The 24,114-nt window shown below is 40.0% G+C and overlaps 1 protein-coding gene across 2 annotated transcripts in view; it reads left to right on the forward strand.

Annotated features, from left to right (window-relative positions):
* The window catches only part of DNAAF9 (dynein axonemal assembly factor 9), a gene marked incomplete at its 5' end in the record, with an annotated part of 146,909 nt that overhangs the window by 35,798 nt on the left and 86,997 nt on the right, over positions 1-24,114 (forward strand). For both annotated transcript variants that reach the window (XM_082858006.1, XM_082858007.1), the window contains 2 exons: positions 13,803-13,880; positions 22,856-22,954. In XM_082858006.1, the coding sequence (XP_082714132.1) occupies positions 13,803-13,880; positions 22,856-22,954 (177 nt within the window). The remainder of the gene's footprint in view (positions 1-13,802; positions 13,881-22,855; positions 22,955-24,114) is intronic.

Raw genomic sequence — 24,114 nt, forward strand, 5'->3', positions numbered from 1 at the left:
TTAGATTTTATGGTAAGAACAGTATCTTTTATTTCAGTATTCTTTGCATCTAGATGACAAATAAATATTTGTTAAGTGAATTAATGAATGAGACTGGGAGAGGGGATCATCCAGGGTACATATTAGGGAGGATGACCTGGTATCCACCTGCCTCCATAGGATCCACACTGAAATGACCTGCCCCCAGTACAGGAAACCAGGGAGAGGGAACATTGACATGCTAGAAATGGGGACATACTCTTAGGGATAGAAGTAAGTGAGACCTTTGGAAGCAAGACCCAGGGCTAAGTCCTACCCCCTTCTGAGAAGTAGCAGTGTCCCTAAGAAATGTTCGGAGGCTCACCTGGCAAACCCTGTAATGTAGAGGAACGTGGGCTGTAGGGATGAAGAGACACACACCACATCAGCCCTACTCTTCTTGCTCCAAACCAGTTTTCTCACATTGACCACAGGTAGCAGAACATCAACAAGGCTGTGGGAGCTGCCCCTGATAGCACCTAATGCCCTCTAATTTAGAAGAAGAGGGGCTTGAAAGGAGGCAAGCCATAGGAGGTAGAGAGGAAGCTTAAAATTTTTAGTGATAATGATAATGTTTATTTTTAATTAATTGTATAAACTAGGCATTTATACTGTCTCGTATACTCCAGGCACTGTTCTAAGCATTTTGCATGAATTAACTTTAATTCTTACAATAACCCTCTGAAGTAGGTACTATTACCATCCCTGTTTTATGGAAAGTTTAAATGAATTTCTCAAAGTCACAGAGCTAGTAGCCTGTGAGTGGCAGGGCTAGGGCCCAGTCAAGAGAGTCTGGCTTCAGAGCCTGTGCTCCTAACCCCTGGACTGCCACTAGATTAGAATTAGAAAGCAGTGCACTAGGAGGCTATACAATTCATGCAGCTCAAATGGGGCAGACCTCTGGCTTCTGCCTTAAGGTGCATCATACCATGAAGTCAAATCCAGGCAATGTAGATTTTTCCTGTAGGGTGGTGTTTTTAGGGGATGGGATGGGCAGTGAGGAGGAAACAGCACACATCATATTGTAAGAGTTATTACTATAAGTCTTCTCTCAAGATCCCTTTCTTCAGATCCTGCCCTTCTCTGTAGCCACCTATTTTCATTCTCTCAGATACTTTCCTTTCGTCTCCATCTCATTTCCCTTGACCTCACTTCTCTTCCTTACCCTGTCCTTCCTGGTCGTTTAAGGTATGGAGTAGTTTGGCCTACTGATCAGCTCTGCCATTATACTGTACTTCTCTCTGATTCACATATTAAAGGCCTGATAACTGCCTGAGCCAGAAAAGTTCTTGCCTTCTTTGAAAGCTAGGAGGAGAACTACGGATACTTACAACTTAATTTTCCAAACTACTTTTTTATTACATGCTCATACCCAGAAGAAAATCCTTAATTCAGAGGATGTTTTCATCCCTGATTTGGTAGGTGCCAGCATGAGAAAGGAAGCCAGACCCACATAGCATTTACTTGGTATTTAGGCTGAGCCAAACTAAGTTATGGATATAGGGAACTCTTTCTTCCTGGAAGCAGTACAGGGAAGTTCCTCTGCTAGGGCTTTCCCTGCCTCCAACTTCCTTCTTACTCTCCAGCTGCTGGAACTGTATGACCTGGTAATGTAAATTTACATTAACTAGCTCCCCAAGGGGAGGATTCTAAAATAATCCTCTGAATAATGAGAATAACTACAGAGTAAACATTCATTCACCTTTTTATGGACAAACATAAGATTTTTGCACTGAAAGGTAGGATAAACCCTATGAAAAAATTCAAAAGGTAAGAAAGAGACCATAGCATAGTAGATGCAGGGATAGATTGGCATGCTTTTAAAAAATATTTTCTCCAGGAAATAAAATAAAAATTGAGAAAAATATCTCTTTGTACTTTTTAAGAATGCAGTTTGTAAAAAGAGAAATGAGATAGGTAGAGCAAGCAGAATTAAAAAGGGAGGTGGATGACATGAGGAAATATTGTTATGTCTCCAAATTCATTAGTAGAATTAAGATTTGAATTTCAAAATAGAAATCAGGGAGATTGGCCAAATGGCAGAGTAGAAAGACCCTGAGCCCACCTTCTGTCACAAGCACACCAAAATCAGAATTATTTGCAGAGCAACCATCGATGAAAAAGGACCACAACCTACCAGAAAAGACCTTCTACAACTAAAGACATAAGGAACGAACCACAACAAGACAGGTAGGAAGGGCAGACTTGCAATATAGTCAGGTCCTTTTCCCCCAGGTGGGTGACCCACAACTGGAGGACAATTACATTGCAGAGGTTCTCCCACAGCAGTGACAGTTCTGAGCCCCACATCAGGCTCCCCAGCCTGAGGGCCCTGCACTGGGAAACTGAGCTCCCAGAGCATTTGACTTTTAAGGCCAGCAGGGCTTAATATCAGGAGTCCCACAGGACTGGGGGAAACAGAGACTTCATTCTTAAAGGGCGTGCACAAAATATCACACGCCCTGGGACTCAGGGCGAAAGCAGTAATTTGATAGGACCCCGGGCCAGGCTTACCTGCTGGTCTTGGGGAGTCTCCCAGAGAGGTAAGAGGAAACTGCAGCTCACCCTGGGGACATAGACGCTGATGGCAGCCATTCCTTGGGAGCTCCCTTCTATCACGTGGACATTGATGCTAGTGGTCGCCATTGTGGAATCCTCCCTCTAGCTCATTAGCACCAAGACCTGGCTTCAGTAGCCTGTAGGGGCCAGTGCTGGGATGCCTCAGGCCAAACTAACTAGGCAGGGGAACAGCCCCACCCATCAGCAGGCTGGCTGCCTGAAGACTTCCTGAACCCACAGCTGCCTTTAGACATGGCCCTGCCCACCAGAGGCTCAGGACCCAGCTCCACCTACCTGTGGGAAGGCACCAGTCCCAGAATCCTCTGGGCCCCAGCCCTGCCCTCCCAGAAGCCTGCTGCGGCCTTTGGACCAGTCTCACCAACCAAGGGGCAGACACTAGCTGCAAGAAAACCAGACTCCCACAGCCTGTGAATCCAGCCTGCCCAAAGCAGGCCAGACCCTGCCCTGAGACCACTTTGGCCCTGGCCCCCTGCCCACTAGCAGCCAAATACAAGCTTCAGGACACCCTGGACCCCAAACCCAACTGTGTCAGGAGAGACACACACACACACACACACACACACACACACACACACACACACACACACACACACACACACACACACACACACACACACACCAGTGATCTGACACCAGCTCTGGGATCCCTAGGCCTAGAAACCAGACTCCAAGACCCAGGTCTGCCTGCCAGTAGTCTGGTACTAACTCCAGGACCTGGCTTCACCCACCAGTGGACAGGCAACAACCCTGGAGTCTTCTGGACCCTGACTCTGCCTACCAGTGAGCCAGCACTAGTCCTGGGGCTCCCTGAGGTTTTCCAGCCCCACCAACCAGCAGCCGGCAGCCTCTGCACAAGGCAGGGCCTGGCAACCAACTGGACCAGGCGCCAACAAAGCCTACCACATCACGCAAATAGCCCTCTACAAAAGAAGGACCCACACAGCCCTCATGGGAGAACCCCTAGAGCATATAGCTTGGGTGACAAGGGGGGGTGCACTGCCGGGATGCATAGGATGTCTCCTACAGAAGACCACTTCTCCAAAGTTGGGAAACATAATTAACCTACCAGATAAATAAAAATCCAAACAGCAACTTAGACAAAATGAGGGGACAGAGGAACATGTTCCAGTCAAGGGAATTAGATAAAACCCCAGAAGATGAATTAAGTGAAAAAGGCAATCTTCCCAAGAAAGAGTGCAGGGTGGTGATCATAAAGATGATCAAAGAATGTAGGTGGGGCTTCCCTGGTGGCTCAGTGGTTAAGAATCCTCCTGCCAATGCAGGGGACACGGGTTCGATCCCCGGTCCAGGAAGATCCCATATGCTGCGGAGCATCTAAGCCCATGGGCCACAGCTACTGAGCCTGTGCTCTAGAGCCCGCGAGCCACAACTACTGAAGCCCGCGTGCCACAACTGCTGAAGCCCACGCACCTAGAGCCCATGCTCCTCAACAAGAGAAGCCACCACAATGAGAAGCCTGCGCACCGCAACGAAGAGTAGCCCCCACTTGCCACAACTAAAGAAAGCCCATGTGTGGCAACGAAGACCCAACACAACCAAAAAAATAAATTAAAAAAAAAAAAAGAATGTGGGTGAAGAATGGATGCACAGAGCGAGAAATTAGAAGTTTTTAACAAAGAGTTTGAAAATATAAAGAACAGCTAGAGATGAAGAATACAGTAACGGAAATGAAAAATACATTAGAAGGAATCATCAGTATATTAAATGATACAGAAGAATGAATCAGTGAGCTGGAAGACAAAGTAGTGGAAATCACTGATGCTGAACAGAAAAAAGAATGAAATGAGGACAGTGTAAGAGACCTCTGGGACAACATCAAGCGCACTAATATTTGCATTATAGGGGTCTTAGAAGGAGAAGAGAGAAAGGTGCTAAGAACATACTTGAAGACATAATAGCTGAAAACTTCCCTAACCTGGAATAGGTTACAGTTATTCACATCCAGGAAATGCAGAGTCCCATACAGGATTAACCCAAAGAGGAACACACCAAGACACGTTATAATTAAAATGGCAAAAATTGAAGAGAGAATATTAAAAGAGGCAAGACAAAAGGAACAAATAACATACAAGGGAACTCCCATAAGGCTGTGAGCTGATTTTTCAGCAGAAACTCTGCAGGCCAGAAGGGAGTACCATGATAAATTTAAAGTGACAAAAGGGAAAAACCTACAAGCACAAATGCACTACTCAGTAAGGCTCTCATGCATATTTGTTGATGAGAGCAAAAGCTTTATAGACAAGCAAAAGCTGAAAGAGTTCACCACCAAACCAGCTTTATAACCAATGTTAAAGGAACTTCTCTAGGTGAAAAAGAAAAGGCCACAACTAGAAACATGAAAATTATGAAATGAAAAAGCTCATCAGTAAGGAGAACATACAGTAAAGATAGGAAATCATCCATGCACAAACCTAGTAGAAAGGTGAAAAGGCAAAAGTAGTAAAATCCACAATATCCACAAATATACACAATAAGCACTTAAGGGATACACAGAAGAATTAGATGTAAAATGTGGTGGTGTTTTGCCGAAAGCCTGCTTTCTGTTTTAAGGTTTGTTGGATTCGCTGGCAAAATAACCACTTGTTTCACACAAATAAACAGCTTTAATCCTTTAATGAAAGACGATTTAGCTTAATTTTAATATACAATCATTAGAAGGAAAGGAATAAGAATATTAGAGAAACATAACACGGTATATATACATCACAGAATTGGGCCAACGCCTACTTCCAGATCCAAACAGCAGCTGGGAAGTCCTGAGTAACACCAGTCTGGAGCCCCAGTTGGCAAGGGTCCTGGGCGGTGCCTCCACCCCATGGGTGAGACTTCAGATCAGAGTTCCAGGGGCTTCCATTTGTAATTCCAGGCCACAAACTGATATCAGTTTGCATGCCAAAATGCAGCTCTGGATTTACTTTAGCAATGCTGTTTGTTTCACCATGTGGGTCACAAGATTTTCCAGACCCCAGGGGACTGGCCAGGTCCCCGGGGCTCAAGAAATTCCAAGACCCACTCCCTTTCTTATTGTGAGTGCTGCTTGCCTTGCTAGCAGCATTGTTAGGTGTGCAAGCAAGCGTGCAGTCCAGGCTGGGTCACGGGTCAGTCAGAGGCCTGCTTCTGCATCTGAAGCCTGAACAAGACTACTTTATTAATTTTCCCAACAGATATCAAAAACAGTCATAGTGAGGGGAGGAGAGTGCAAACTGTGGGATTGTTAAAATGCATTTGAAATTAAGAGATCAACAACTTTAAACAATCAAGTATGTATATAGATTGCTATATAAAAACCTCATGGTAACCACAAACCAAAAGACTGTAATAGATGTACACAAAAAAGAAAAATCCAAACAAAACACTAAAGATAGTCACAAGAGAACAAAAGAAGAAAAAGGACCTACAAAAGCAACCCCAAAACAATTAAAATGACAATAAGAACATATATATCAATAATTACCTTAAATGTAAATGGACTGACTGCTCCAATCAGAAGACACAGAGTAGCTGAATGGATACAAAAACAAGACCTTTGTATATGCTGACTACAAGAGGCTTCACTTCAGGTCTAAAGACACACACAAACTGAAAGTGAGGGGATGGATAAAGGTATTCCATGCAAATGGAAATTAACAGAAAGCCAGGGTAGCAATACTTATATCAGACAAAATAGATCCTAAAATAAAGGCTGTTATAAGAGACAAAGAAGGACACTACATAATAATCAAGGAATCAATCCAAGGAGAAGATATAACAATTATAAATATATATGCACCCAACATAGGAGCACCTAAATACATAAAGCAAATATTAATGGGCATAAAGGGAGAAATCAACAGTAACACAATAACAGTAGAGGACTTTAACACCCCGTTTACAGCAATGGACAGATCATCCAGACAGAAAATCAGTAAGGAAGCACTGGCCTTAAATGACACATTAGACCAAATAGACTTAATTGATATAGAGCATTCCATCCAAAAGCAGCAGAATACACATTCTTTTCAAGTGCCCATGGAACATTCTCCAGGATAGGTCACATACTAGGCCACAAAACAAGTCTTGGTAAATTTTTTAAAAATTGAAATCATATCAAGCATCTTTTCCAACCACAACACTGAATAGAAACCAACTACAAGGAAAAAAACTGCAAAAACCACAAAACACATGGAGGGTTAACAATATGCTACTAAACAATGAATGGATCACTGAAGAAATCAAAAAGGAAATAAAAAATTACCTAGAGACAAATGAAAATGAAAACATGATGATCCAAAACCTATGGGACACAGCAAAAGCAGTTCTAAGGGGGAAGTTTATAGCAATACAAGCTTACCTTAGGAAACAAGAAAAATCTCAAATAAACAACCTAACCTTACACTTAAAGGAGCTAGAGAAAGAAGAACAAACAAAACCCAAAGTTAGTGGAAGGGAAAAAGTCATAAAGATGGCAGAAATAAATGAAATAGAGACTTTTAAAAAAATAGAAAAGATAGATGAAACTAAAAGCTGGTTCTCTGAAAAGATAAAATTGATGAGTCTTTAGCCAGCCGCATAAAGAAGAAAGGGAGAGAGCCTAAATCAATAATACCAGAAATGAAAAAGGAGAAGTTACAGCTGACACCACAGGAATACAAAGGATCATAAGAGACCACTACGAGCAACTATACATCAATAAAATGGACAAACTAGAAGAAATGGACCAATTCTTAAAAAGGTACAATCTCCCAAGACTGAACCAGGAAGAAATAAAAAATATGAACAGACCAATTACCAGTACTAAAATTGAATCAAAAACAAACAAAACAAAACAAAAACACTTCCAGAAAACAATAGTCCAGGACCAGATGGCTTTACAGGTGAGTTCTACCAAACATTCAGAGAAGAATTAACACCTGTCCTTCTGAAACTGTTCCAGAAAACTGCAGAGAAGGAACACTTCCAAAATCATTTTTTGAGGCCAACATCACCTGATACCAAAACCAGACTAAGATACCATAAAAAAAGAAAATAACAGGCCAGTATCACTGATGAGCATAGATGCAAAAACCGTCAACAAAATCATCAACTGAATCCAACAGCACATTAAAAGGATCATACATCATGATCAAGTGGGATCTATCAATGGAAATTTGCAGTATCTGCAGATCAATCAGTGTGATACATCACATTAACAAGTTGAAGACTAAAAACCATATGATCATCTCAACAGATGCAGAAAAGGCAAAATTCAATACCCATTTATGATTAAAAACCCTCCAAAAAGTGGGCATAGAGAGAGCATACCTCAACATAATAAAAGCAATTTATGACAAAAAAGCAATCCAAATTGGAAAGGAAGAAGTAAAGCTTTCACTGTTTGTGGATGACATAATACTATACATAGAAAATCCTAAAGACACTACCAGAAAACTGCTAGAGCTAATCAATGAATTTGGTGAAGTTGCAGGTTATAAAATTAATATACAGAAATCTGTTGCATTTCTATACACTAACAATGAACTATCACAAAGAGAAATTAAGGAAACAATCCCATCTACCACTGCATCAAAAAGAATAAAATACCTAGGAATAAATCTGCCTAAAGAGTTAAAAGACCTATTCTCAGAAAACTGTATGACACTGATGAAAGAAATTAAAGATGACACAAATGGAAAGATATATACCGTGGTCTTGGATTGGAAGAAGTAATATTGTTAAAATGACCATACTACCCAAGGCAATCTACAGATTCGGTTCAATCCCTATCAAAATACCAATGGCATTTTTCATGGAACTAGAGCAAATAATTTTAAAATTTGTATGGAAACACAAAAGACCCCAAAGAACCAAAACAGTCTTGAGAAAGAAGAACAACAGAGCTGGAGGAATCGCAGTCCCTGACTTTAGACTATACTACAAAGCTGCAGTAATAACAGCAGTATGGTACTGGCACACAGACACATAGATCAATGGAACAGAATAGAGAGCCCAGCAATAAACCCATGCACTTATGGTCAATTAATCTACAACAAAAGAGGCAAGAATATACAATGGAGAGAAGACAGTCTCCAATAAGTGGTGCTGGGAAAACTAGACAGCTACATGTAAAAGAATGAAATTAGAACATTGTCTAACACCATATACAAAAATAAACTCAAAGTGGATTAAAGACCTAAGTGTAAGGCTGGAAACCATAAAACTAGAGGAAAACCTAGGCAGAACACTCTGACATAAATTGTAGCAATAGTTTTTTGGATCTTCCTCCTAATGCAAATTAAATAAATTAAAAATAAACAAGTCAGACCTGATTAAACTTAAAAGCTTTCGCACAGCAAAGGAGACCATCAACAAAATGAAGATAGCCTACTGAATGGGAGAAGATATTTGCAAATGATACAACTGATAAGAATTAATATCCAGAATATATAAAAAGCTCATACAACTCCACATCCAAAAAACAACCCAATCAAAAAATGGGCAGAAGTCCTAAACAGACATTTCTCCAAAGAAGACATGCAGATGGCCAACAGGCATGTGAAAAGATGCTCAACATCGCTATCATCAGGGAAATGCAACTCAAAACCACAATGAGATATCACCTCACATTTGTCAGAATGACTGTCATTGAAAAGAACACAAATAAATGTTGATAAGGATGTGGAGAAAAGGGAAGCCATCATACACTGTTGGTGGAAATGTAAATTGGTAGAGCTACTGTGGAAAACAGTATGGAGGTTCCTCAAAAAACTGAAAATATAACTATCTTATATCCCAGCAATTCCACTCCTGGGTATACATTCAAAAAAAAACCCCAAAACTCTAACTCAACAAGATACATGCACCCCAGTGTTCACAGCAACATTATTTACAGTTGCCAATATATGGACGCAACCTAAGTGTTCATCAGTAGATGAATGGATAAAGAAGATATGGTATATATATATACAATGGAATACTGCTCAGCCATAAAAAAAGAATAAAAACTTGCCATTTGCAACAACATGGATGGATTTGGATGGTATGCTAAGTGAAATAAGTCAGAGAAACACAAATATATTTTATGTGGAATCTAAAAAAATACAACAAACTAGTGAATAAAATGAAAAAGAAATAGACTCACAGATATAAAGAACTAACTAGTCGTTACCAGTGGGGAGAGGGAAGTGGGGAGGAGCAATATTAGGGGCAGGGGAATAAGAGGTACAAACTATTATGTATAAAATAAGCTACAAGGATATATTGTACAGCACAGGGAATATAGCCAATATTTTATTATAGCTATAAACGCAGTATAAGCTTTAAAAATTGTGAATCACTGTATTGTACACTTGCAACTTACATGATTTTGCACATCAACTATACTTCAATATAAATAAATAAATTTTTAAAATAGAAATCAATTCAGTACCTCAAAAATCTAATCAGTTGACACACCTGTAAACCTGTTCCACAGTACAGAGGAAGGAGCCAAGTATGTTAAATCAGTGAGGAAGAAGGTAATAAAATGGAGGATAGAGAATGGAAATAGGTGATATCAAAAATGAATTAACTGAAGGTTATGTAGTAGTCTGTGTCATCCTCCCCACCTTCCAAGTGATAAACAACCGGACATTTACCAACTGCCACCTCCCACTAGGAAAAACAAGGAACAAGGTGAGTGGATGGGTGGGGTTTCTCTATAGAAACTGAAAAACAAAACAGAACTCATTGGGTAGTGTAGCTTTTGATGGCTGAGAGTAAAGCTCTCTATCTACACTTTCACACTTAGAGTATGAGGGAGTAGAGATCCTATAATAACTGCCTCCTGCCTGTCTACTCTCCCTATAAAACTTCCTGGTAGTTGACAAGCTCTGCTGAGAGCAGAAAGCGTCCAAGCAGCCTTTTCATTTGAAAATATAAACAGGCAGTGAAGCTCACCACACATTTGATTAAATAACTGTAACTTGAAAGAAAAAGATCAAGATTTTTTTAAAACTCTGATTGATTAAGACCAAAGATGATTTATGATATAGAGGAAAAGTTAAGATACAAAACTCTCCTTAGGATGCCCAGAGAAATGTAAGATTTGGTGACTTATTAGAATAAGTGTTATTTTGTGATAAATGAATATAAGGAAAATATGAGCTCTGGAAAATGATAATTGATAAAATTAACAGAGAAGTTGGGAGGTAAAGTTAGGAAAATCTCAAAATATGTTAAGTTTAGAAATAAAAGAGGTAGAAAATATGAGAAAAAACTTAAAAGTAATAGAGAACTTATCCATGAGGTTTGATAGCCATTAAGTAGGAGTTCTAGAAAAATAGAGCAGAGATATCAGAAGGGAGGAAATTAAAAAAAAAAAAGAGTAAACATTTCCAGTGATAAAGAGAAATAAAAGCTTTTAGCAAGCATCAGTGAGAGTAGAAAAACCTTAAATCTATCTATGCCTTTTTTGAACACTGAGGATTAAAGAATATCATAAAAATCAGAAAAAATAAGTCTTATGCAATAAGACAACAGAAACTTGATTTCTCTCCTTCCCCAACCAAAAGAAACATTAAACAAAACATGTGAGGCATTGATTGTCAAGACACTAGACATCAGGCAATGAGGAATAGTGATTGCCTTGAGAGAGAAATAAACAAGGTGAGCCCCATGAATGTCCTAGCTTACTACAGTTGACCCTTAAACAACAGGAGTTTGAACTGCATAGGTCCACTTATATGCAGATTTTTTTCAGTAGTAAATACTATAATACTACACGATCCACAGTTGGTGGAATCCATGGATGCAGAATTGCATTTACAGAGGGCTGACTATAAGTTATACTTGGATTTTCGACTGCACAGAGGGTCAGTTCCCCAAACCCCCTTATTCAAGGGTCAACTGTACTTTGAGAAAATTTCCAGGCCATGGCACAGGAAGGGGGTACCCAGGTCGATCCCAGTGCACTTCCTGAGCTGAGTAGATGCAGCTGAGAGTCTGGTGAGACCAAGACGGCTAGAGTACTAAAGAGGAACAGAACTCCCAAGATCTGCCAAGATTCCTCTTTCTCCCCACCCCCACATCCCAAGTGTTCAACAGCCTATTGATCTATGTGTTCATGTGTGATGTAACTACTGAAAGTGGAGGAAGAAAAAAATATCTGAAAGTATTCCAGAACAGTGTCTGATGCATGCTCAGAGCTGGGAATAGTACCTGTTCCCACCAGTTTGACTCAAAAAATGCATAATTCACAAGGGGCATTGGATAGAGTCCTCAGGAAGGTTTTGTCTCCTGTGGGGAATAATCAGCCCTTGTCTGAGTACCAATCTGGACCTTCCTAACAATTTATAAAAGCAAGAACTGAAAGGATCAAACTGTTTCCAAGTAACTGCATTCCAGAACAAATCACAAGAATATTTATAGGAATACAAAAATATCTAGCACCCAACAAGGTAAAATTCACAGTGTCTGGCATCCAAAGATTATCAGTTTACAAAGAAGTGGGAATATGACTGATAATAAGGTAATCAGTCCATCAAAATTGACCTAACATTGACAGAAATGTTAGAATTAGCAGACAAGGACATTAAAAGTTATTCTCACTGTTCCATATGTTCAAGAAGCTAGAGGAAAGACTGAACGTGTTGAACAGAAACAGAAAATATAAAAAAGACTCAGATTGAACTTCTAGAAGTGAAAATTGCAATATCTAAGATGAAAAAATATACTGGATGGCAGTAACATTAAATTAGACTCTGCCAAGGAAAAGATTAGTGAATTTGAAGCCATAGCAATAGAAACTATCCAAGATGAAGCACAGAGAGACTAAAGAATACAGAAGAATGAAAGAGCATCAGTGATTGCCAAATTAGTCGTAAGGACAGAATAAAGACATTTTAAAACTAAAAAAAATTTCCTCCCATTAATCTTTTCTTAGAAAGCTGTTGGAGGATGTTCTCCAGCAAACAAGTTAACCAAGGAACAGGAGACAAATTAAGTCATGGAATCAGATCCATCATGTGAGAGCACCAGGATGATAGCAAAGAGAAGTCTCATAGTGAAAGTTGCAGTTGCACAGCAAGCTTACATAACAGGCATACCAGAATGAAGCAAGAAGAAAAAGCAATGATAGATTATCTGATATCTTTAAGCCAGTGGTTCTCAATTGGGGTGATTTCGCTGTCCCTTCTTCCCCCTCCCCCCAGGTCACTTGGCAATATTTGGACATGCTTTTGATTTGCCTGGTCCGGGGCTGGGAGATGGGTTGTAGGCATCTAGTGAGTAGAGGTCAGGGATTTTGCACAAGGCAATGCACAGGGCAGCCCCTCACAACAAAGGAATAACTGGCCCAAAATGACAGTAGTGTTGCTATTGAGAAACCCTAGTGTAAGCATACTAGCAAATTAAGTGGGAAAGGTAGAAAAAATTTTAGGATTGAGTTTTTAAGTTACACAAGTGAAAAGAATGAAGCTGTTGGTAGCTCTTGGAAAAACAAAATTTGTTTAAGAAAGCAAATATGAGTATGTATGCACTTGGCCTGCAGTAAATTTTATATATTTTTAATATATATATTTATATATATATCCTTAATATTATAAACAATAACTACTGGTATAACCAAAAAAGTCATGATATTAGATAATGTTAAGGTGTATATGTGAGAAAACGTATGAGAATGGGGATAGTCGTAGCAGAGCTACATCTTTGCCATAAGTCAGTATTTAATTTCTAAATTGATAAATCAAGAAATAGTGATAGAAGCTTATATCAAAATATGGAGGTAATTACCAAAAAGAAAATGTTAAAAGACTTCAAAGTGGTTGCCTCTGAGGATTAAGACTAGTGGAGGTTTGTGAAAGGTTGGAGTTGGGATTAAAATTTTCTTATTACAAGCCTTTAGGACTAGTATTTGATTTTTTAAAACTATAGGAATGTATTATTTTAATTAAAATTTTATTCTAAACAAAGACAAAATATTTTTGTGTGTATATGTATATAAATATATATATATGCCCATCATTGAAGATATTCAGAAGATATACCAAAGTCTCTGAACAGATAGTTTCCTTGAATGGGACACATTTATTAATATGTATAGGTTCTAGTATAATATAAAATTTTTATTTATTATTCTAATCACTGAGTTTTCACCAAGATAGTCATTTCTAAATGTCAGGAAATAATTCTGATCATCCTAATGATACTGACTCAGTTATTTCAATGTTTTTCCCCTTGTGTTGCAGTTGCAGGATGTGAGTTTGAATCTATGGAATGTCTACAGCAAGATGGATCCTATGTCTCTGGAGACTTTGCTTTCAGAAGTAAGGAGCTATACTGTATTTAACTTATAAATATTACAACCAGCTCAATTATCCACTAATGGTATTTAACTTGTAGAAACGCAGGATATATTTTAGTTTGCTTTAGTCAAAGAATTGAACAGTTTCTCCCCCAATTATTATCTTAAACTTCTTGGGGGGTGGAAGGGGACCTCTTCCACTCTGAGGAAACCTCACCTGAGATGAGACCAAGGCTGCCTGCCTGGTCCAAGATTTAGGTTTTGACCTAAAGACATTCTTTCTGTTGGGCTGGACTTTAGAAAAACAATAAAGAGGGTGTCTTTTTGCACTCTTTCTCTGGCATGAAAAGATTAAAAAGTTGGTGTATGCCTTAAAAGAATCAAGGATTAGGCAGGGGTTGGCAACGTTTTTCTGTAAAGGGGTAGACAGTAACATTTTAGGCCTTGTGGGCCCTGTGTCTCTGTTCGAACTACTCAGCAATGCCATTATAGACAGTGCTTTAACAAATGAGTGTGTCTGTGTTCCAAGGAAAGGCCATAATTTACTGACTCCTGGATTAAAGGGTCAGGCATTAATTTTTCATCTGAACTTTGAAGAAAAAATTCATAGTGCGCAGAGCAATTTGCAATGAGGAGCAACAAACAAAACTAAGGTATAGGTACTTTGTTTAAACAGCTCAGTAGTGTCTCTCAGGGGTCATGGATGGATGTGCATGGAAAAAGAACAGCTTGTATGTAGCCTTTTAATGAAATGAGCTGTGAAATCAAGACCCAACAAAAATAATTCAAAAAATGAAGACTGCACATCAGTCTCACAAATATTAATGCCTATACTTTAAGGAAAATGGTAGCAAACAGTATCATATTAAAAGAACATTCTGTGATGAAGCAGAGTTTATTAAGGGCTTAATATTCAGTTTAATATCAGGAAATCTATTAGTGTAATCACTACTGATTTTTCTCCTTGGAACCATTTATGATAACTCCATAGATGCTGAAAAGGCATTTGATGAAATTGAACATCCATTCCGTTAAACATTTCTAATAAAATAGGAATATAAAAGAAAATTAAAACCTGAACTTTTTGTTCTTTAAAAAGACCTAATCATCATCATCAATCCATGGCTTGCCTAATTATGGGAAAAAGTGAAAATGCAAAAATGACATTAAGAGTGTAAGAATGATGGTAATTCCCTGGCGGTCTAGTGGCTAGGACTCCATGCTTCCACTGCTGAGGGCCCAGGTTCAATTCCTGGTTGGGGAACTAAGATCCCGCAAGCTGCGTGGCATGGCCACAAGAAAAAAAAAAAAAGGAAAAAAGAGTGTAAGAATGTTAAATAAAATTTAACCACAGACAAATAAGAGAGATAAGTAGTTTAGGAGTTTCTGCACAGTATCTGGGACCCATGCCCCACTTGCATGCAGTGCCCTGAACGTGAGGATGCTTCAGGTCACACATGGAAGCTAGACATAGCATTGTAGTTTTGAGAACATCACAAGCATCTCTGGAGTCAATGGAATGGGACCACTCAGGAGAGCATCTTTAGTTACACCTAGAAGAGCAGTGACATCATGCAACTGAAGAAGCAACAGTGGTAATCATCATGGGCTGTAGACCAGGCCATTTCCTGGTTTTCTGACTTCCAGTGAGCTTGGTATTCTTAAGTGATACCATGAAGAAGTAGAAAGGAAGCCCTTTTAATGTCTGATAGTGGACTTCCCATCTCACAGGAAGAGTGAGGAGGACTCAGGGCCAGATTTAATTTTATTTAGAAAGAATAAAGTAAGGTGATATTTCTTATACCAAAATATGATTGAGCACATTTATACCCACTACACTATGGAGAGCTCTTACAAATTGATAAGAAAAATACAACAGTGGGGAACTAGGAGACAACCGGAATTGGCTGTTCACAAAATAAGAAATAAAAATGACCATGGTTTTCCACTCCCAGTTAGGGATATAGAAAGTCAAAAGAGACCATTATTCTCACCCTAATAACCAAAACAATCTGAATATGCAACAGAATAATAGTGTAAAATCATTAGAGAGCTGAAGATGCAAGGAAACATCAAAGAACTCTGTTTTCTAAAAAAGTAGGGCCCTTCATAGGACACTGTTCTCATTTCCAGTAGAACAGCAGGAGGAAGAGAAATCTATCACAGACAGAGATAAGAAAAAATCAGTTGACCTTTTAAAGCGCTTTTAATGGCTGTATGTGAGTGAGTCAGCACCTACCCCTGAACTCTAAACCATAGGTCTTCACAAGCGCTCAGGGTAGTCCACCAAAGATTAGGAGCCAGGCAGGAGCACTGAGAACCATCCCCGCTGAGGTACTTGACGCTCAGCTATAACCTGGATTAGCGCAGGAGAACTGAGAGCAGTCATTTGGAGGCATTCCAGGTCTTTACAGAGTATAAGCAGCTGCCCTCTTAAGGCTGGATGCGAGGTAGCAAGGCAAGGATCTCTCTACACAGACAGAGCCAAGGGGACTAGAGAGCAAAGAGAACTCGTTAGCCACCCAGAAAAGTGGTAGCCAGCTTGTAAAGCAGGGAGAGATTGTCCATGATTCCGCAAGCTGGTGGCTCAGCTATAAAATACAAAGAGACTTCCAGAATCTTGTCCCAGTACTCTGAGCAAAATCTTTATCAAAGTTCACACCCCACCCTCGAAATACTTGAATTTAGTGATGAAGTAAACCAAACTACAAATGCTACAAAATGCAGACCCTGATCAATTATAGATCAAGTTGACTTAGATCCCTGCTTTAGTGGCCTAACAAAAGAAAGGGATCTAGTGGCCCTTTCCTAGAGGTAAATGGTACTGTTTACCTCTGTTTTTACTGGTCTTTTATACAAAATGTCTGGCATATGATTTTTTAAAAATTATAAGACCAGAAGAAACAAGAAAATTTGATCTGTTTAAGTAACTGATAAAAATGCTAAAGAATCTGGAAGAAAATGGGACAACATGTGTGAAGAGTTGAGGAATTTTAGCAGAGACCTGAAAACTATAAAAAGAACCAAATGGAAATGCTAGAAATGAAAAATATATGGTATAGAAATGGAGGATTTATTAGGTTGGCTAATTTATCAGATTAGACACGAATGAAGAAAAGTTCAGTGAACTTGAAGATAAGTCAATAGGAAGTTTCCAAACTGAAGGACAAAGAGAAAAAGAGCAAAAGGGGTGGAACAGAGCATCCAGTATCTGCCAGTGTCAAATGATCTAGCATAGTAGATCATTGGAGTCCCAGAAGGGAGAATAGAGAGAAAATGGGGCTGGAAATTTAAGTTGATAATGTCTGAGAACTTTCCAAATTGATGAAATAAAATACATCAATCCACAGATCAAGAAGCTCAGTAAACCCTAAGTAGGGTAAAATAAATATGTATGAAAATGACTATAAATTTGTGCAGGATCTCTGTGTTGAGTCTACAAGTGTTAATAAAATTCAAATCCAACACCAAAAGAAGTTAAAATACAATTCTAGTCGTTACTTGTGCCTATAAAAAATTTTTAAAAAGGGAGCCAATCTGTACCCATATTACTTCTTAAAATCTACTTTTTTTTCTTCTCTCTTCTCTTGCTTAGCTGCTTCATAGCCTCCAAAGTTCTCTTTAAAAACTCTTTTTCTCTTCAATATCCAGATACTTTTCTGTTCACATGTATTTTCTCTTTGCTAAGACTGGTAATCTTATAGTCAGAATTAGCATCTAGGCCTTAATTTTTACTGGTCAGTCACTACTGGCAGCTCTTTGATGGCCAGGGATCCTACAGCTCCATGCTTCTTGGTCAGATCCTGCAAAGAGAAAATGCATACTGCTCTGAGATTTGATTTAGAAAGATGTTCAAAATATGTTTGGTGAGAAAAGTAAAAAGCAGAGTGTATTTCCATCTTTGTAAAATAATTTGTGTTCAGTGTCTTAGAAACTAAAGATGGTAGTCTCACTGGTGGTTGTTACTATTTTACTTATTTTCATTTTCTTGTATTTATTACATCATGTAATTCTTTTCTTTTAAATCTTTTTCTTCCTCCCTCCCTCCCTCCCTCCCTGCGTTGGGTCTTCATTGCTGTGCATGGGCTTTCTCTAGTTGCAGCAAGCGGGGGCTCTTCATTGTGGTGCACGGGCTTCTCATTGCAGTGGCTTCTCTTGTTGTGAAGCACAGGCTCTAGGTGCACGGGCTTCAGTAGTTGTGGCACGTGGGCTCAGTAGTTGTGGTGCACGGGCTCTAGAGCGCAGGCTCAGTAGTTGTGGGACATGGGCTTAGCTGCTCCGCAGCATGTGGGATCTTCCTGGACCAGGGCTCAAACCTGTGTCCCCTGCATTGGCAGGCGGATTCTTAACCACTGCACCACCAGGGAAGTCCTACCTCGTGTAATTCTTAAAAATACTTTTAAATATTGAAATTAAGCTTCTTTTCCCCCTTTGAGTCACCTGAGATCAGACACTGCCAGATGCCAGCATAGGGGCAAGAGTTCTGTCTTAAGTTCAGGGTCCTTTCCTGGTGGCCAAGGGCCAAGGCACACTGGCATGTTTCTTGGGGTTTGCAGACTTCTGCTGCTTATCTGATTTTGATATCCATCTGGGCCTGTCTTCTGGATTCGGCCTTCAGGAGTCTGAGCAGAGAGACTTTCTCTTCTTCATCATCAGATCCAACAAACCAATTCTACCTCCATACACAGTATCCATTTCCACAAATGCACTGTTTGTGCTGGGGAAAAATTGGAGAATAGTGTGTCTAGTGGAAACCACACAGGCTCTGGGTATCCCTTACCTAGATATATTTTCACTTTTGCTAGTTGTTAGTATTGCATCCTTAGGTCACTTTACCATTGAGTACCTCAGTCTCCTCATCTATAAAGTGGGCATAGAGAAGTACACAAGGATATTAGGAAGATTTGAATACAAACACACACACACACACACACACACACACACACACACACACACACACACACGTGAAATCTTCCATTTCAGTCATAGCATGGATTCCCAATGGTCTAGTGGTTAGGATTTGTCACTGTTGGTCATAGCATGGAGCTGAAGACAGTATTTAATGATTCATTCCACCTTATTCTGTAATTAGTACTGACATATCCACCTCCTTCAGGGAACTTTTTTGGGAGCAAAGTGCCTATCTTTTCTGTGTATCCCCCAAAGCACGCAGTGTTTTTCCGTAGAAGATAGCCAGAAAATGGTGACTGCCCAACTGTATAACTCTACTTCTTATTGTAGACCCAAACCAAGGTGAGTGTCACCATGTAGGCCATTAAAATAGAAACATACTTTTGAGTTTGTTTCTAAATAGAATTGGAAAACAGAATAAAGTGTATTCTGTACTAATAGCTATATTGGTTATTTTTGTTTTCCTAAGCCTCACAAAGTGAAGCATTCTGGTATAGCCCAAGGGATTGGACAGAGCCAATCAAGGAAAGCACAGACCCACAATGGGTTGCACAGCCTCAGATGTGACTTACCTGAGGCCAGTGATATGCATTATGGGTGTCTGAGAGGTAGAGCAGACAAGTTCCAGGAAATCAAGGTGGAGGCTCAGATGTTCTTAGCCAACTCCAGCTAGCCAACAGTAGAAGCAGAGAAATTGACAAGTACTGCAGACATCTAGTGTGTAAGGCCTGGTAATAAGCACTTTCTACAGGTTATTTCATTTAATTCCTATAATATCTCTGTAAGGTAAATAATAGCCCCCGCCATTATGGCATTTGCGGCTCAGAGAGGTTAGCTCCCTTGCCCGAGGTCACACAGCCAGTAAGAGGCAAAGCAAAGTTTCCAGCACAGGTCTTTCTGAATCTAATCATAGTTTAGCTTTGCCTGCTTGTGTGTGTTTTAGGTTTCTTCTCATGTATGGATTCCCCCTCCTTCTCTTTGTTCCCACCCATCCCTCGCTAACTGTCTGTTGAAGAAACCAGTCATTGTCATACGGTTGTCCTTGCTGGGATTTTTTTTTTTTAATTTATTTTATTTTTGGGTCTTTGCTGCGCTCGGGCTTTCTTTAGTTGCAGCAAGTGAGAGCTACTCTTTGTTGTGGTGCATGGGCTTCTCATCGCGGTGGCTTCTCTTGTAGCGGAGCACTGGCTCTAGGTGCGCGGGTCTCAGTAATTGTGGCCCACGGGATCAGTAGCTGTGGCTTGTGGGCTGTAGAGCGCAGGCTCAGTAGTTGTGGCCCACGGGCTTAGTTGCTCCACAACATTTGGGATCTTCCAGAACCAGGGCTCGAATCCGTGTCCTCTGCCTTGGCAGGCAGATTCTTAACCCCCGTTCCACCAGGGAAGCCCCTTACTGGGATTTTGTTGATTGCATTCCCATGATGTAGTTTAACAGTTTCCCTGTCTTCTGTATTTCCTGATTATTAGTAATTGAATCTAGAGGTTTAATCAGTTTCAGGGTTGATTTTTAGAGGGAAGATTACTTCGTAGAGGGTATTGTGTTCCTTACCAAGAAGTATGTGTATCTAATTGATTCTCTTTATTTTGTGAACAGCCATTGATATGCAATCTTCAGATCTTTACTTCATTAATTAGTCTTAGTTCACTATTGCAAAATGGTGGTATTCCAATTCTATAATTCCTTCTTCATTTATATTCTCTAAAGAGAAATATTCAGCTTGCTAATATTGTTTATGCAGTGGTGACGTTCATGTAGGAAAAGCAAGATAAATGCTTGAATTCTTGCTTTCCTACATGACGTTCATGTAGGAAAAGCAAGATAAATGCTTGAATTCTTGCTTTTAAATGCTTGAATTCTTGAATTCTTGCTTTTGAAGTTTTCAAAATAAGGTTGGTTCCCAACCGTTTTCCAAAAGTAACCAGTAAAAAAAAATAGTTTTTTAAAATATATCTAATTTTGAACTCATAGATTTAAATATGTTTGATATGTTTCTGTCCATTGCAGTTATCATCTTTACCGATGCTCTAAATTGTTCCATCTTTGGGCTGTGGTCTCACTTCAAGTTGGTTACAAATCCTTTTAACACAATCTTAATAGTCCTCAATAACTTCTCTGCTATATACTGTGACAAGATATTCCAGGCTTATCTTGTACGTTTCCTGTCTCAGACCTGGAATTGGTCATTTCTCTAGTAAGTTACTGTTTCTTTGAGTGGGAAACCACATTTCAGCACCACAGTCTGGGTGCTAGAAATTCTCCTTGCTCCTGGTTTGGTCATTGTTTCTAGATCTCTTCAGTGGACGAAACTAGGAAATTCTCTTCTCTCTCTCCCTGCTCCCTCGCCTTTTCTCTCCTTGTGTGTGTGTATGTGTGTATACACATATACATACTTATATATACATGCACATGTATATACATACATATGTACACACATATATACCTGATTTTTATCCTATGTTATATATAAAACATACTCAGAAAACAATATCAGCACTGTCTCCTACATATTACTGAAAATAATTTTAGACACATATTGACATATATGTAATGTAATACATGTGGGTATATATAAATATATATATATATAATAAACAAAATATAGATTGTCTAGGCAGCAAATAGTGAAGTCACTTGAGAATGTTGTTTACACTAAGTATTCCCAGCAGAGATCCATTATGCTTTATGCCTAGGACCATTGCATGTCTAACACAGAGTTCATAGGTATGAGTACTTGTGTATCCTTAAAGAGAAGAGTAGGGAAGAGCATAGATCCAGACAGCCAGTTTTAGTGCAGCAAACAGGATGCCTGCTGTAAGCAAGGCACTAGGCTGGGTGCTTGTCATGTACACTTACACAGTGTGAGATGGACAGTAAAGAGAACTATCCAATTTGAGTACAAATTAACAGCAACTTCCAAATAAGGACAAAGATGTCACTTGAGTATCTCAATCAAGCAAGTCATAGCTGATATTTTGGGTTAACTGATGATGCCTTAAAAAAAAGCCAGGAACACAAAGCAATGTGTAGTGGTTGGGAACAGGAATGAGTTCAGAGAGGAGGCTGAAAAGCAGCTGGGATGGGGGAGGGAGGCAGGCTGTATGTAGAGGAGAGTCAGCTGGGAAGGTGCAGAGTTCCTCATACTTGGAGGAGAGGATGAGGGAGGAAAGGGCTCTGGGCCACCTCTGGCCCCACTGAACTTCTAACTAAAGTCAACTAATTTGTCCTTAAACAAAGCTTCACTCTGTGAGCTTATGGTACTAGGTGTAGTGTCTCATAAATAGCTTTAGGTGACTCATAAATAACTCCCTCTTCAACAAGGGTTGCTAACTGTCCTTTTTAAAAACAGCTTTTAAAGGACATTACTGCCCTTTTTTTTTTTTTTTTTTTTCCCGTTATGCGGGCCTCTCACTGTTGTGGCCTCTCCCGTTGCGGAGCACAGGCTCTGGACGCGCAGGCTCAGCGGCCATGGCTCACGGGCCCAGCCGCTCCGCGGCATGTGGGATCTTCCCGGACTGGGGCACGAACCCGTGTACCCTGCATCAGCAAGCGGACTCTCAACCACTGTGCCACCAGGGAAGCCCATTTACTGCCCTTTTAAAAAAACCAAAAAAAACAGCTTTATTGGAATATAATTTATATACCATAAAATTTACCCATTTAAAAAAAAAATTTACCCATTTTAAGTGTACAGTTTGGTGATTTTTAGTAAGTTTACAGAGGTGTGCAACTATCACCACAATTTGAATTTTAGAACATTTCATCAACCCAGAAAGTTCCCTTGCCCTCACTTGCAGTCAACCTCCATTCCCACTGTCAGCCCTAAGCAAACCACTGATCTACTTTCTGTCTCTAGATTTGTCTTTTCTGAGTATTTCATATACTGTAGTCTTTTATATATGGCCTCTTTCATTGGGCATAATGTTTTTGAGGTCCATCCATGTGGTAACATGTATCAGTAGTTTGCTACTACCTTTTAAACAACATATTTAAACGGTCTGGTATTTTGAGATCAGATGCAGTTTCATGATTCTGGTTTTCTAAAGTACCTCCTTGAATGAACACATTGTCTTTTCATTTTCTTTCTAGGATTTGGTGGCTTTTGAACGTCAGTGGACTAGCTTCTTTGCCAGTTTTGACACAGAAATTCCCTTCTTGCTGGAATTGTCTGAATCTCAGGCGGGTGAGGTATGTAAAGGAAGGGTTAAAGAGAAAGAAGAAATTGGCTAGTTTATTTATTGTTTTTATTTTTATTAAAAGTTTTCTCAGGGCTTCCCTGGTGGCGCAGTGGTTGAGAGTCCGCCTGCGGATGCAGGGGACACGGGTTCGTGCCCCAGTCCGGAAGGATCCCATATTCCGCAGAGCTGCTGGGCCCGTGAGCTATGGCCGCTGAGCCTGTGCGTCCGGAGCCTGTGCTGCACGACGGGAGAGGCCACAGCAGTGAGAGGCCCGCGTACCGCAAAAAAAAAAAAAAAGTTCTCAGAATACAGCACTACCAATCTGAATTTGGCTATCATTTCCTTAAGATTTGTTGCATGCTATAAAGAAGTTTTTAACTCCCATGCCAACCCCTATATAAGAAGGTTTTTTTTTTTTCTGTGCCAGTTTCTCTACAAGAAAGATACTCATTTGTCAGAGGTGGTGCCCCTGTCAGCCAGGAATTCTGTTGGGCACCAGTTAATAAGCCTAGAAATAATTCTCCACATGTGAATAGCACACCTTTGTCAGTCGAACCTCTAGGTAATGCCAAGCTTTCTTTCTAGGCAGACAACAGTAGTGAAGTTACTAGGTTCAGGATAAGACCCACTCCATGAGTAAACTGAGGTATGTAAATCAAGAACTAAGGCACAGGGGCTTCCCTGGTGGTCCAGTGGTAAAGAATCCGCCTTCCAATGCAGGGTACATGGGTTCGATTCTTGGTCAGGGAACTAAGATCCCACATGCCGTGGGACAACTAAGCCCACTTACCACAACTACTGAGCTCGCACGCCTCAACTAGAGCCCGCGTGCTGCAAACTATAGAGCCCATGTGCTCTGGGGACTGCGCGCCACAACTAGAGAAGAGAAAACCTGCAGGCCACAACTGGAGAGAAGCCCACGCACCACAGCAAAGAGCCCGTGCGCTGCAACAAAAGATCCTGCGTGCCTCAACGAACATCCCGCGTGCCACAACTAAGACCAGATGCAGCCAAAAATAAATAAAATAAATAAATAAATAAAGTAAGTAAGGCACAAAACTGGTTCCCAAACTATTCCCCAAAACTAGTCAACAGGAAGGATCAAAAGAGTGATCTTGAGCTTGCACTTGAGCTTACTTTGGGCTTGCACTGCCTGTCCTCAGTTCTGCT

This window comes from Leucopleurus acutus (assembly GCF_964270905.1).
Source record: "Leucopleurus acutus genome assembly, chromosome: 16".
NCBI classification, from domain to species: Eukaryota; Metazoa; Chordata; class Mammalia; order Artiodactyla; family Delphinidae; genus Leucopleurus; species Leucopleurus acutus.